A 13,413-nucleotide genomic window follows, 5' to 3' on the forward strand; every position below is an offset into this window, starting at 1 on the left:
CTCTTCCCTCTTACGGATAAATCCCATAACTAAGGAATCATAAGAGGAAATATGGAAGTGGCGTGACCCACAGTGGACTCCGGAGTCACAGGTAGAGTGAAGAAGGAAGGTGAAAGCACAGTGCCTCTCTGCAGCAGCAAAACCAATACCCTGCACCGGGAGGGAACAAACTGTGGCCTATCTGTGAGATAGTCTATAATCCAGGACACCTTGGCATTATCAGGCTGCATCGCTCTGAGCTTCTGCCTGAGCAAGAGTGGCTGGATAGAGTTTAAGGCACTCAAATAAATCCAAGATCACAGATCTCCACCGAGCTCCCACGCCACTCGTTGCGGGACCAAGCCAGATATTCGATGGTATCTTGGCACCATGTATATCTGTACATGTTTTTGTACACATGACTAGTATGCAAATGGAGGCGATCAAGACTCCCACACCAGATGTCTGGCATTTAGGATGAGTCCTTCATGCTGTCACAGAGGCCTTTGCTTCCATTTTTAAACACTCAAACACTGTGGGAGGTTGGGTTTTTTGTACACAGAGCCCCCCCCTGGTCAGACTCCAGGATATATTAAAGAGTTGCTGGAGAGCCTATTTGCTGACTGGCACATCCTTTTAGCACTTTCATCAGGGGCTGCACTGTGCAGAGCCATTTGATGCAGCTTGTTTTTAACCTTCCCAGCAGGTGCTCTGGAGGGAAGATTCTCTAAAACCTTTCTGATCGCTTGTTTGGTTACCCTGGTCATAACACTGTAAAGATGTGTCCAGGAGTGTTGTCACATCCCAATATCATAATGGAGCCTGGGAGGTAGAAGTCATCATAGCAGATGGCAAAGATGACCAAGACTACAATCAAAAGAGTGAATTGTTTGGTCCTATAAAATAAGTTTTTAAATTTATATATATTTTTTGTTCTAAACCGCTACTAAGTCAAACTTAAGGGACAGTTAAAAAAATATCCATAAAATACAATTTTTTACTGTTACTTGTAGTGTTATTTATCAATCAGTCATACGCCACCGCGATAACGCCATTGGTCGGCACGGTATCACCAGCGGTAACCGTCGTATGACTGCAGTGCACAGCTGTGGGCGTGAGCTATAGGCACACACACACACACACTCACGTGCACTACCTATTTCTCCAACCAAATCAGCGGGACTTTATCAGATCAATTTCCCTCGGAGCTTTGAGGTGGAACCCAAGAGTTCTTCATGTTTTGTGAACCTGCTGAAACATGGATAAACGAATCCCTCTGGAAAAAACACAGGGCCCGGGGTAATTTGCCTTTTTTCGGAGTGGAGCTCCCTGTGCCTGTTCATGAGCCTACATGCTGAAAAACTGAGAGCCTTTTCCCTAGAGGTCAGCATAATTACCCCCACCACATTTCCACCACTAGCTCTCCATTAAGGTCGTGACTCACCGTGCCCAGCTTGCTCCGGCCTACAATGTGCTAGCAAGCTGAGAGCTAATTGCTACACTCAGGATGGCAAGCATGGTGGATAGTGGGTGTCGCTTGGCTGACTCACAGGCTAACTAGCTGTTAACTACTTATCACAAGTGGAAGCATTGTTTTACATTTTCTATCGGGAGGATAGACTATTATTTTAGGAGTTGTTTTGCTGCTTTTTTATTTTTTATTTTAATTTAAGACAATGAAATTCTAATTCAAATTAGTTGCTAGTGTTATGAGTGTCTTTGCCAAGTGTTATTCCACTTCTTGTTAAATCTTCATATTTCATACGCCGCTTCGGGCGCAACATGAAGTATGCTCTGTGCAGTCACCATTAATTTTAACAGCACAAAGATAAAAATTCCACCAAAGCCCCATTTGCTATCATATGTTTTAAACTACCCCCGGTCATCTCGGGAGCTCTGCCCCTCTCTCTCTATAGACCTACAGTATGCCTCAGCATGATTTAGATGTTTCCTCTTAGTTACGATCGGTAAAAAGCACAAATCACAGACTTTACTTTTCTCTTTTTTTTAATTTTAGGGTGGGAATTAAATCGAAATTGTATTTTGACAAATAACCATTAAATGGTGTAAAACAGGCTATTGTGTGTGTGTGTGTGTGTGTGTGTGTGTGTGTGTGTGCCTGCGAGTGTGCGATAAGAGCAACAGTGGAGAAGAAGCAATGACACTTTTTTTTAAAGTCTGGAGAGAGAGGGGGGGGGGGGTGTATGTGTGTGAGAGAGAAATAATTTAGAGAAGTAATAAACAATGAAAACACATTTCTTTAACTGATTTAACCCGTCGCTCACACACACACACACACACACACACACACACACACACACACTCGCAGTAGTTCAGTAAGCCCTACCATTTTCTACACACCCACCACCACTTCATCCCTGTGCTGTGTTTGTCTTATCAAATAACACTGTGTGCTTGTCTTCTTGTCTGTGCTTGGGAATACTGAGCATCGACACACACACACACACACACACACACACCTCCACACACAGGCTTTACAGGCGCTGCATGGTTAATGTAAGGTTTGCTGCAGCCGCACGGTGTCTGTGTGGTGTGGAAACGAGCTGAGAATACCATGTTGTTTTATCGGTTGCTAGCAGTGTTGCATGTGTGCACCATAGCAGAGCGGCTAATGCTAATCCTTACGGGTCTTCCAGAGTATTCTGCATAAACTCAGCGTGCCATGCTGAAGAAAACTGCACATGGTGCTTTATTCTATACTGCAATTGTGTTCTTTGAGCATACATGAATTACATATACACATGTGTGAGTTGTAGCCTCTGAAGGTATTTATGCACCGAGGATAAACCTGATAAGAAAAAATGCCTTTGTTTTAAAATGTGTGCGGATGTGAGAGCAGATTTTGTTGGTGTTTTTGAGTCGAGTAGCTTTGTGTGCGTGTGGCAGGAAGCCAGCGCCGTCACTCTTATTAGCAGAGTGGATGAGTCTCTCGGCTTCTCTCCTCTCCACATCATCTGGCTGTTGTTCCACTTATAGATGAGGTTAGTGGTCAGAAGTGATCTGAGGACGCAACCCGTGGTGTCTGCATTTATGCGTGTGTGTGTGTACCTGAGATAGGGAAAAATATGCATCCGGTGAGCACGACAACCACCTGCTGTACGAGACGCTTCGCCCTGCACTCGAGCATGTGAGCGAGCATATGCATGCAAGATGAATGAGGGAGCACGACATTGCGGGGACATTTTATTTATGGGCTCCTCGGCTTGAGTGCTGACTTCTCAAATGGGCAGAGAGAGGTTGAGACCCGGAGAGACAGCAGGCGTGCAGAGGGGAGGGAGAGTGCAAGCCGCATTTGGTAATTGGCTGAGAGATCGTCACCAGAATGAAATTATGCTAGTTAATCTCTCCTCAATTAATTACCCCGGGAGCAGGCCGCAGTACATTCATTATTCCAGAAAGAGTATTGACCCTGCTGGAGGAGAGAAAGCGGCCCTATCATACCCATAATGCCTAGAGTAATCTGAATGCTAGTTGGGGAATATGCAGCCGCAGCAGCAGCAGCTGAAAGAGGGAGAACGAAAAGGAGGTGATGTCATCATCTACCTACATGCAGCCGAGAAAAGTTCTCCTTAAAGTCCCTGATGGCCTCATGTGGATTTCTTTCTGCTGAGTCTTTGTTCCACATAGAGGTTGGGCTTCTAGAAAAGCGAAGCAAAAGGAGGTGACACCTCATTATTAAACTCGATCAGGGCTCTGTATCTTTTCCCTCCACTCACTCACTCACTCTCCCTTTCCTTTTGGTTTTATTTGCAGCCAGTCCTTCATGCCCCTCTCGAGTCATGAAGAGAGGGTTCCATATTATTCCCTTAGTTGCCCTTGCCAAGCAGTAAATACTTCAAGAAGCTCAGAAGGCAGACAATAGATAACCTGCCGCCACGTTCAACAGCATTCCTCCTGCTGGCATATATTGTGTGTCAGACAACATAGCAGAAATGAATATGTGGTCTGGGTTGAGAAAGCAGCATGCTCCCAGAGAGGGCCGGTAAGGAGATAGACATAGGCCAGTAGAAACATAATGGATTCGTTGATGGCCCACCGGTGCGGAGCCCACTATAGGATTTGTCCCGGTATGCCAGGTGGACAATACACCACTGCTACCTAGCAAAATGTAGGCTGTGGTGCATACGTGTTGTAATGCGCTATTGAGCAGCAGAATCACTAGATGCTATGTGCTCTAGTTTTTCTATTGTGTTAGGGGGGGGGGGTTATGCTAACCATGTCTCCAGTGCGTCATCAAGACATTATTTCAGGCCTTTCCAAAATATCCTGAACACAAAAAGGATGAAAATATAAAGTATCGAAGAACAGTGATGAAAAGAGGCGGAGAATGTGTCATTTCTGCTCCTTCGATCCAAATTGGCTGATCTTAACGGCGCTAATAGGGACTACATGGCCGGATTCAACTTACTGTACCACTGAAGAAATCTCCACTGCTGACGTTAATGCAATCAATTAATGTCGTCGCTGGCGGTGCACACCATGACTTGCATTTTCAAAAGGTCATTGCTCCCCAGGACCTTCTGTTCTCATCTTACCCTGCACCACTGTGTGTGTCTTTCTCTCTTCCATCCTTCCTTAATTGTCTGGCAAACATCTCAGCAAGAGAAAGACAAATATCCCCTTTTGTCCCCGTGGATATTGTTCCGTCTGAACCTGCCGTCACGGCGTTAATAATTTAGTGGCTATTCCTTTTTCTCGACGCTCCGACATTTCCTCCCTCACCTTACTTTCTCCACTTAGGCCTCGTCTCTTCTTCTCCCTCCGTATCCTTCACTTTTGTTCCCCGCAGCCACCTTTAGTTGCGTGTGTGTGTGTGTCTGTGTGTGTGTGTGTGTGTGTGTGTGTGTGTGTCTTCAGAGTCGGCCTGTCTGTCTTTGATGCTGAGGACCTCTCTGGTTTGAGGCGATGCCGCAGGGGTCCCTGCAAAGCGAGACAGCCAAACACAGCGAGACTCGCTGTTATGCCATAATTAGTCGGAAAGTTCCACCTAATTAAATGGGACCCTATTAGAGGCGAGAATGAGTAGAAAGTGAGAACGACGACTGCGTAGAGCTGTATTTGCCGTTGTTTTCCCGTTTGGGCTCCATTCCTATCCCTGTCTCGCTTTTTTTCTTCTGTTATTTTTGCTGTCTCTTCCTATCACATTTCATTCGTCTCCTTTTCTTTCTCCTCTCCCATTTTGTCGTGAAGGCCAGAGTATTTCCAACAGCTGTTTTTTCAGGATAAATATTTCATTCTCCCTCTCTCAGCCCCGCACAGAGTAATCCGTATGACACCCGGCAATGTACACTGTCATCTTCGCGCTGATTGCTCCGCCGTGTGAAATAGATCTGTCCGAACAGGCGGGCCTTTGATGAGGGTAGCGAGGCAATCACGAGCCCACTTCCAAAGCCAGACTCACTGTGCTTTCTGCCCTGACCCTTGAAAACTTTCTCTTTTCATTGTCTTGTAATCGAGAAGATGTTCAATTTTGGGCTTAGAATTGGAGCCGTGCGGACGTCTGTAAATGACATTTGGAGGTTAAAGTGTTTTAGCTTTCTTAATATTTGGGAATGTGATGGAGGTATATTAGATTGAGTTAATGGTGAGGATGGTGGCGCTTGGCATCCATCCTGGACAGGACTGTATTGTTGGAGAGATAATTTGAAGCGTTAAACAGGCTAAATCGAGGTCTTTGGGTCGATAAGTTAATGCGAGCATGTGTGGGAGCACGTTACCAGGATGTATTTACAGCACAGTGCGCCTTTGTTATCAAAGTTCCCTTCATCATCACTCCTCCTCCTCCTCCTCCTCCTCCTCCTCCTCTTCTGTCCTTTCACTCCCGTCTCCTCCTGTCTTTGCTAATGTCCTCAATTCTCTCTCCTCTCCTCCTGTCTCCCCTACTCTCCTCTCCACTGCTCTCTTTGGCAGTGTGTTTGGCCTGTGACGGCCCAGAGGCAGCCATGCTGTCTTCTCCACTCAATCTGCCGCTTCCCTTCTCTCAGGCCCTGACCCTGCTATACTCAGCACACACACACACTCTCTCCCTCCTTGTCTCTCTCTCCTTTATTCTCTTCCCATCCCTCCCTCTTTAAATCATCACCGTCTTCATCGTGTCCCGCATGCCCTCATCCTCCCTTTTCTGCTCTGACCCCTATCCGCTGTCCGGCCAACTTTAATGTCTGTCAAAGACACGGCGTAGACACGGCAATGCACGCAGACACATCAACCTCTGCTTTGTCTCCTCTTCCCTCTCGGTCATTCCGCCCTCCACCCCTTCCTCCCAATGCCTCAGCTGTTTGGGTTGAATCTGCCGGCCGGGAAAAAGCAAGGGCAAAAAGGCCGCGGAGCTTCAGTCTGCGTAGCAGCGGTTCATAGCGAAATATAGAGAGAGGAAGGAGAGGGAGAAGCGATGGTGCGGGGGACGATGCAGCTCAAGAGTGAAAGTGCCAGTGACGTAGATGAATGCGGACTGGCAAGTGGACTTGCTGACATGCAGTGAAAGCACAGTGTACAGTACTATGACACAAACAAACACACAAAAAGTGTAATTGCCCAGAAATGCCCACGCAACAGACATTATTGTGCATATGGCCAGAGGCAATGTGACTCTAACCCTCCATTTTTTATTTTTTTCCCTACCACTGCAACATCTTAGCGAGTGCTAAAGAAGCCGCATCGAATTGCTACTGTACCCCGGCAGTGGAGGTTCTTTGAAATATCCCAGAGTGTAAGCTCGTCAGCTGATAGGGTGGCTGACTAAAGCCCAGCCGAGCAAAGCCGCAGCTCAACCGCTGCAGCCACTGGCCCACTTTCAGCCCGCTTTTCTTGCACAAACGAAGGAAGGTCTTCGCTGTATTGACACAGTGCGAGGCACAAATATCTCGGAGCACCGCTCCACAGTGGAGTCTCGCTGGGCAATCATCTCTTCAGCAGCGCAGGACTTTTGTCCATATGGAATTACATCTCAGGGAAAGCCGCGCTTGCTCTCTCCGCCCTACCCGTCGCCCCTTCTCACTCATCCGTCAATCATTTCCTTATCCACCTCTCCCTCGCTCTTCCGGAAGCCTCTTTTGAGTAGATGTAAGAAAGGAAAAAAAAGGGTTAATGGCTTACGTTGAACATTGGGCCATTATGAGCCTTGGCTAAAAAGCTCTTCGCTTCCAGAGGTGGAGGAAGCGGGCGCGGGCTGTGCCACTTATTTTCTGGCTCCGGATCCCCAAAGAAAAAGGCCTGAGCCCTCGGGGACGTAACCCGGTATGGAGGGGCCTCCTTGTTCGGCTCTCAGTGTTGCAGGGAGGCTTTTTAACACAGCCGAGTTACCCACTTGTATTGTGCTATGTTATCGTTGATAGCGTGAGCTCGCGGGGTGTTTGTTAATATGTAACAAAAGCCTGCTACAGCACCGTGTGTGCTCTCGGGGCCTTTATTTGAAGATGTTTTCTACATCCTGATTCCTGAATCGGGTCTTGAAAGGGTCGCGGATATGTTTTGAAGCCACGTGGCGTGTCTTCTCCATAGAAATACTCGAAACAATTACAATAGAATTTTTTTCATCATCCATAATGTGATGCATTTGCTTTTGTTCTGCAGACTTACATTCATAGATTTAAAGAAAAGTTTGAATCAAATAAGCCTGCAAAAGTTAAGGAAATGAGAGTTGTTTTTTTTAATTCTTGCTAAAATAAATAACAATCTGACAGAAGTAATTTAGCAATCCCTACAGCTATCCCCACTAGTCCAGGCTAAAGCCGACTCAAGCGTACTTACAGGTATTTGTCCAGAGCTAAAGGACGGATGGATTTAAATGGTTTAAAGTACTCACAAGTTCATGTCTCGACCTCAGGGGGAGGTGACTCTTGGGAAGACGGAAAGAGAGGCAAAAACCACACAACATTTTTTGCTTTGATATAGCAGCCGAGTTCATTAGCTCAGCGGGAAACGACTTCATTTTGAGCAAGCTTTCCGAGTCAACGGACCGTGGCTGGGAAATAATCAGCCTCCTTTTGAGTGCGCACAACACACAGAGAGCCGGCTAACAACCTCAGTAGCTCACCGTGCACGGCGGAGACGTGATGCCGAAGGTTGGCCGCTTTACCCACGGGGAGCTGGAGGAAGGGAGAGGTCGTCGTTTATTTTTTCACTAGTTTGTCTGAAGGCAGCTGGGGGTGAGGAGGCAATTGGATAAGCATTCAGTAGCAGGGCGCTGGGGGACCCTAGTGAGATCCGCCGTGCATTGTGGGTAGCCTGATGGCTCAATCGTAGGTGGAAATGAGCTAGACAATCAGTACCTGGTATCCACTTGTCTCCTTGACGGCTGTGTTTGTCAAGCTGAGACGGGGAAAAGGAGGGAGAGGGAGGCAAAGACGTCTCTTCTTCCCCCCATGCCGTCATCCAGAGCCACGTTTATCATCTCCACCATATCAGCTGGCATGTTAACTATCTGTGATTGCCAGTGCATCCCCTCTATTTTCTGCTAGTTTCTTGCCTTCTCATTTATTTAGCTTGTTTTACATTTCATTACATCTCGACCAGAACTGTGTTCAGCTCACGAATGATTCAACAGGTTTTTTTTGTTATATTTATACCAAGTGACAGTGGCTCCCCGAGGCTTCGGCTATATATATTGACTGGCACTCATTAGCTGATGTTTTACAAAAAGGTAATTTGTGACATGAAAATGGATTCTAATAAGTATTTAGTAGAAATAGCATTTTTTTTTTGGCAGCACAAGAATGCCACTCTCGAAGCAATGTTTTGCTAAAAAGGCATTCATAGCGAAAGTGATTCGTTTCTTGATTAAACACGCCGATCAGTAGGAGTGCATTCTGTTATTCCTACCTATCCTGTCTTTGCTGTCCTCGTCTCTGCCGCATTGTGTCCTCAGCCATGTGTCTGCTCTGCATAACACGGTGTCTTTTAGTGACAGTTTCATTGCTGCTTAAGGTTTCTCATACAGTATATATATATATATATATATATAAACTATTGCAAGTGCAAAACATAAAGAGTGATTTCTGTTCTATTTTGTCTTTTACAGGAGAAAAAGAGCATTAAAAGTAAGCCATGGTCCCAATTCTTTTTATTTATTTTTTATTTTATGTGGGCAAAGGCATGCTTGGCTTGGTTTGCACTCACCCTCGCTTTTGCTTTATTTTTGGTTTTCCATACTTTGCATCAGGTCATGAATAAGTTGCATCTAACATAGCATCTCTATAACATTGGCACTCTTCGTCAGTTCATCCGGTCAGGGCTGTGGAGTAGACTCCTTCCTTTTCTTACACTGTTGGTTTTTCATATTGAGCTACTCAGCTTTGGTTGGCTGTATTTGGGATAATTATCTGCCACATATTGCACTGAAACAGACTCTTGCACTGTCTAACAGTAGTTGAGGACAGTAGGGCATCTGTCAAACCTGTTTTCCTGTACTGACGTAAGCACATAATTTGCTTTCCCCAATAATACAGTACTGTAGTTAATCTGAGGCCAGCTTCCAGCTAGGTAATTGGTTAAGAACCCTATTAGTGGATTTAAGAGGAAATCGGGGAGCTTTAGCCACACAAAGCTATTAAGCTACTTAGATCAGAATGTGATTACCGTCTGTCAATCACCAGATAAGGAAATAGGGTTTTGTTGGTGCTCACATCTCACAAACATTACAAACGCACGCACGCAGAGCAGGCGCAGTTGTGCATCTTCCATTTTAGATCATGGCAAACTGAAAAACACAATCTGACCTCCTTCCCCCCCACCCTCCCTCCCTCCTCCTACTCCTCCTCCTCTCAGCACAAACACGTTTTGAAGCATGACATTATTTCAACTCTGATTCACGCCACTGTTTTTTAGTTTGAGGCTGTTGTCGTAGCCAGTGGAGTCTTCTTTTCATTGGTTTTTTTTTCTGTTTCTGTCATGTGGTATGGGTTTCTGCATGAAAGCAAATGCAATTTTATCCGTCAGAGCTAAATTCTCTCTCTCCACGAGCGATGAAAGTCAGAAGTTGCATTGGCTGTGACAATCGGTGCCTGGTAACCATCGTGAACAGTTTTTTTTTTTTATTGTTTTAAACCTTCTCCATTAACATTTAGATGTTGTGATGACGTCATTAGGGAGAAAATACTGATTCAAGCATCTAATGAAAGAATTCATGATAGCCAAACCATGTGACACATACCACACCAAACACTAAGTGCTAGGAAATCTATTTATTCATGTCAGTTTATCATTAAATGTCCCACTTTAATGGAACCAACAGTATCTTTAACTAAGTTTCTTTTTTTCTCTCCTTCTGCTTCCTCTAGACTCTCGGCCCCTGCCTGACGTAGCCATGACTGGCAAATGCACCCGGGAATGCGACGAGTACGGCCACTCTGACTCCTGCTGGATGCCTGTGCGCACGTCGCCTGAGCGACGGCCATCAAAGTCAACCACCACCCCTCAACAACCAAAGCTTTCCACTTTCATGAGCGGCAACGGCAGCAGCGGCAGCAGCAGCAGCAGCAGCGCCGAGCCCGGCAGCCAAGAGACCCTCGCCATGGCCGCCATGGCCAACGGAGACCCCACCGCCGCTCACATGATGGGCGACCGCAATCGCAACCTGCTCAACAAGAAGATGGCTTCCTCCTCCTCCTCCTACGAGGCCTTCGGCTCGCCTTCCTACGGCTCTCCGGGAAGTGGGGAGGAGACGCTGCACCACCCCACTGAGGAGATCCCTCTGGCGCCTACTGGGGAGTACAAGCCTACATCCTGCGGTACTCTGACGCGACGGGAGGTGTACCTGTGAGTGTGAGACACACCTGCTGTGCCACACCATATGGCGTTGAAACACAACACTAGGCATAGTTGTTACAGCTCTAGCAGCTTTTTAGCCACCCTTGTTCTGCAAGGTAGGACTCAACTTTCTCCAAAGACTTTTACGACAGCTCTTTAATGAAACATCTAAGTGGATACATAAACACAATTTGTAAAGTGCTATTTCCGGCCATGACCTGGACAAGAGGAGGAGGAGGAGGAGGAGGAACTTTTGAGGGGCATCAATGGGACTTGGGAGGAGGATGTTCTACTGGCGAGTCGGGCTCTCGGGACACAATCTGCTGCTTGACAGTCAAATCTGTACAATAATCAACTCATTTTACATATACAGTACATGCATGCATTACCTGCCCCCCACATCCCCCATGAAGGCCCCACTCCCTGAAGTGTACAAAAAGATACAATTTCTTTTTCCGTTTGTGTTTTTTTTCTAGAAACAAAGCTGTACATGTGGACTATTTTGACTTTAAAGTGTGTCTGGTTATGCCTCTTTTTTTAAGTTTCAGAACACTGCTCTGGCCGTGGTGTTCAGCGGCTGCAACAATATATTGGACATAACGGTCCGTCTTATGGATTCCGTCACCTAGACTGTTTGTGATTGAACTCGCTCAATACCAGACCAAAACTTAACCGCGTTCAAATCTCATAAGGACGGGAAGCTTTAAACACTCGGCCCAGAAAACAACACTTGTTCTTGGACAGACATTGGGAGCCAATGGAATTTGCTGCAACACCTTGTTTCAGACTGCAACACCACTGGTATGACAAACTTATGATGACTGATTCTGACCTACCAGTGGGCATGGCTGAAAAGTCACTCTTTGTACATAAACATTGGACCACAGCAACAGCGCTAACTGCTCTCATTCCCTTTTGTCTTGCTACCTTTCCTCAGTCTCTCGTTCTTTGTCTTTGATTGGCGAGGTTGAGACCAAACCCCTCTTACTAGATGCAAAATTGCCACAGCGGCTGGAAAAGCATGCGTGCACATGGTCGTGGATATTCGGATCGCCTCAGTTGGATGCTACTGTGTATGTCAAGTTGTAATACTTACCCGTTTTTTCGCAATGGTGTATGCAGACACACGCACACACTAACACACAGAAGCAGAAAAGCCGATATATTTAACTGAGGCCAAGGGCACTGCTGGACTAAAATCCTGGGTAAGCAGTGTGTCGCGTGAGATTAAAATTACGAAGGCGCAATTGAAATCGTATATGTGTGTATGGGCCCCGATATGCAGTATATAGTGTGTGTTTGTCGGCTATATTTAGTGTATACTGTAGATTTACACCGATAATAGGCTTAGGGGGGCGTAAACATGGCCAAGCTGATCCTAAAACAGCTGCAAGGACATCTTTATACTGTTATTTCTTTCTTGTTGTGTGATAGACTGAGCAATAAATATAATGTAAACGTGACCAACAAGCATCAACTTCTTTTTTTTAACCTCTACTCAAGCCTGCAAGGTTACATTAACCCACACGTGGCTGTCCAAAAGTCCTTTTTTTTCACACTAGTAGATTGTGCTTCTCCACAATACATGGTGATGGCATCTTTGAGCAAGAATGTAAGAATCAGCTCAATGGAGAACAATCAAAACGCAATGTCTCTGTACGCGCAGATACCGGGAGGTTTGTGGATAAGAGGCTGAGGAAAAAAAAAAAAAAAAAAAAGGTGTCAAAGCGAAACCAAAGCTTCGCAAACAGGATGGAGCATTCCCAAGCAAAAATGTTGTTTTTTTTGGAGTATTTTGCTTTAAGTATAAATTACATGATGGATTTTCTCATTGAGATAAGAATGTGATGTCTCAACAAAACGTCCATTAGATCCTCAGAGCTGACACCTAATGACCACTAACACACAAGACACATGACAATGTTGAGATGTTGTGCCTCCCTGTCTACAGTGATGTTTTCTTTTTCGCAGCTGCCAGAGGTGCAAAATCTCATGACTGTAATAAAGCAAAAGAATTTCGGATGCAATGGAAACCTTTTTTTCTTTTGTATGTTAGCAAAACCCCCTTTTTGGTTTGACCGGAGCTGCTTTTTCTGCATTCCGGCAATCTATAGTCTGTAAGTACTACTCGTTGGAAAGAAAGTGCTCCTATACTTATCAACTGTATACATAAATATTTACTTTTTACTGCACGTTTAATGGGAACTTACTTCACTTACTGATGAGGAAGGAGAAAAAAAAACTGTAAAACAAAATGTACAAAAAAAAAAATGTTTTCCCTGTAAACATGGAAATCCACCTGGTTGCTTGCTTTTGTTATACCTGAAGTAACATGTAGTACAACTTAGTACATCAGTTGAGTCCATACTGTTGTTTTTAATTTTTCATACACAATCAAATCTCCCGTCTCTTGTATCACACACACGAACCCCAAATCTTTCACACGTTTCATTTACATCACCTTTATATCATGAGATTTTCAACTGTTTTTATCTTCATCTTGTATTTTACTTTGCAATCCCATAGATGTGTTTGTTACACTTTAACAGTCGAAAACCATGGAAATGATCATGACAATGTACTATGTGTTTTACTTTCTTTTTCTTTATCTGGTGCCACTTTGTATATTTAGAGTGCTTCTGAAAAAACAACAAAAAAACAACAAAA

The 13,413-nt window shown here is 45.2% G+C and overlaps 1 protein-coding gene across 6 annotated transcripts in view; it reads left to right on the forward strand.

The window, feature by feature from the left end:
• Positions 1-11,169, forward strand: part of pcdh7b (protocadherin 7b) — a 98,859-nt gene extending 87,690 nt beyond the window's left edge. For 2 of the 6 annotated variants that reach the window (XM_031851065.1, XM_031851066.1), the window contains exons 3-4: positions 9,020-9,038; positions 10,278-10,365. In XM_031851065.1, coding sequence (XP_031706925.1) covers positions 9,020-9,036 — 17 coding nt within the window. In that variant the 3' untranslated portion in view covers positions 9,037-9,038; positions 10,278-10,365. Of the gene's footprint in view, positions 1-9,019; positions 9,039-10,277 lie in introns of all 6 variants that reach the window. The other 4 variants (XM_031851061.1, XM_031851062.1, XM_031851064.1 and 1 more) reach the window with 3 other exon arrangements.
• Positions 11,170-13,413: the final 2,244 nt, after the last annotated feature.

Source organism: Anarrhichthys ocellatus, unplaced genomic scaffold (assembly GCF_004355925.1).
Source record: "Anarrhichthys ocellatus isolate YVR2014 unplaced genomic scaffold, GSC_Weel_1.0 scaffold11, whole genome shotgun sequence".
NCBI lineage: Eukaryota > Metazoa > Chordata > Actinopteri > Perciformes > Anarhichadidae > Anarrhichthys > Anarrhichthys ocellatus.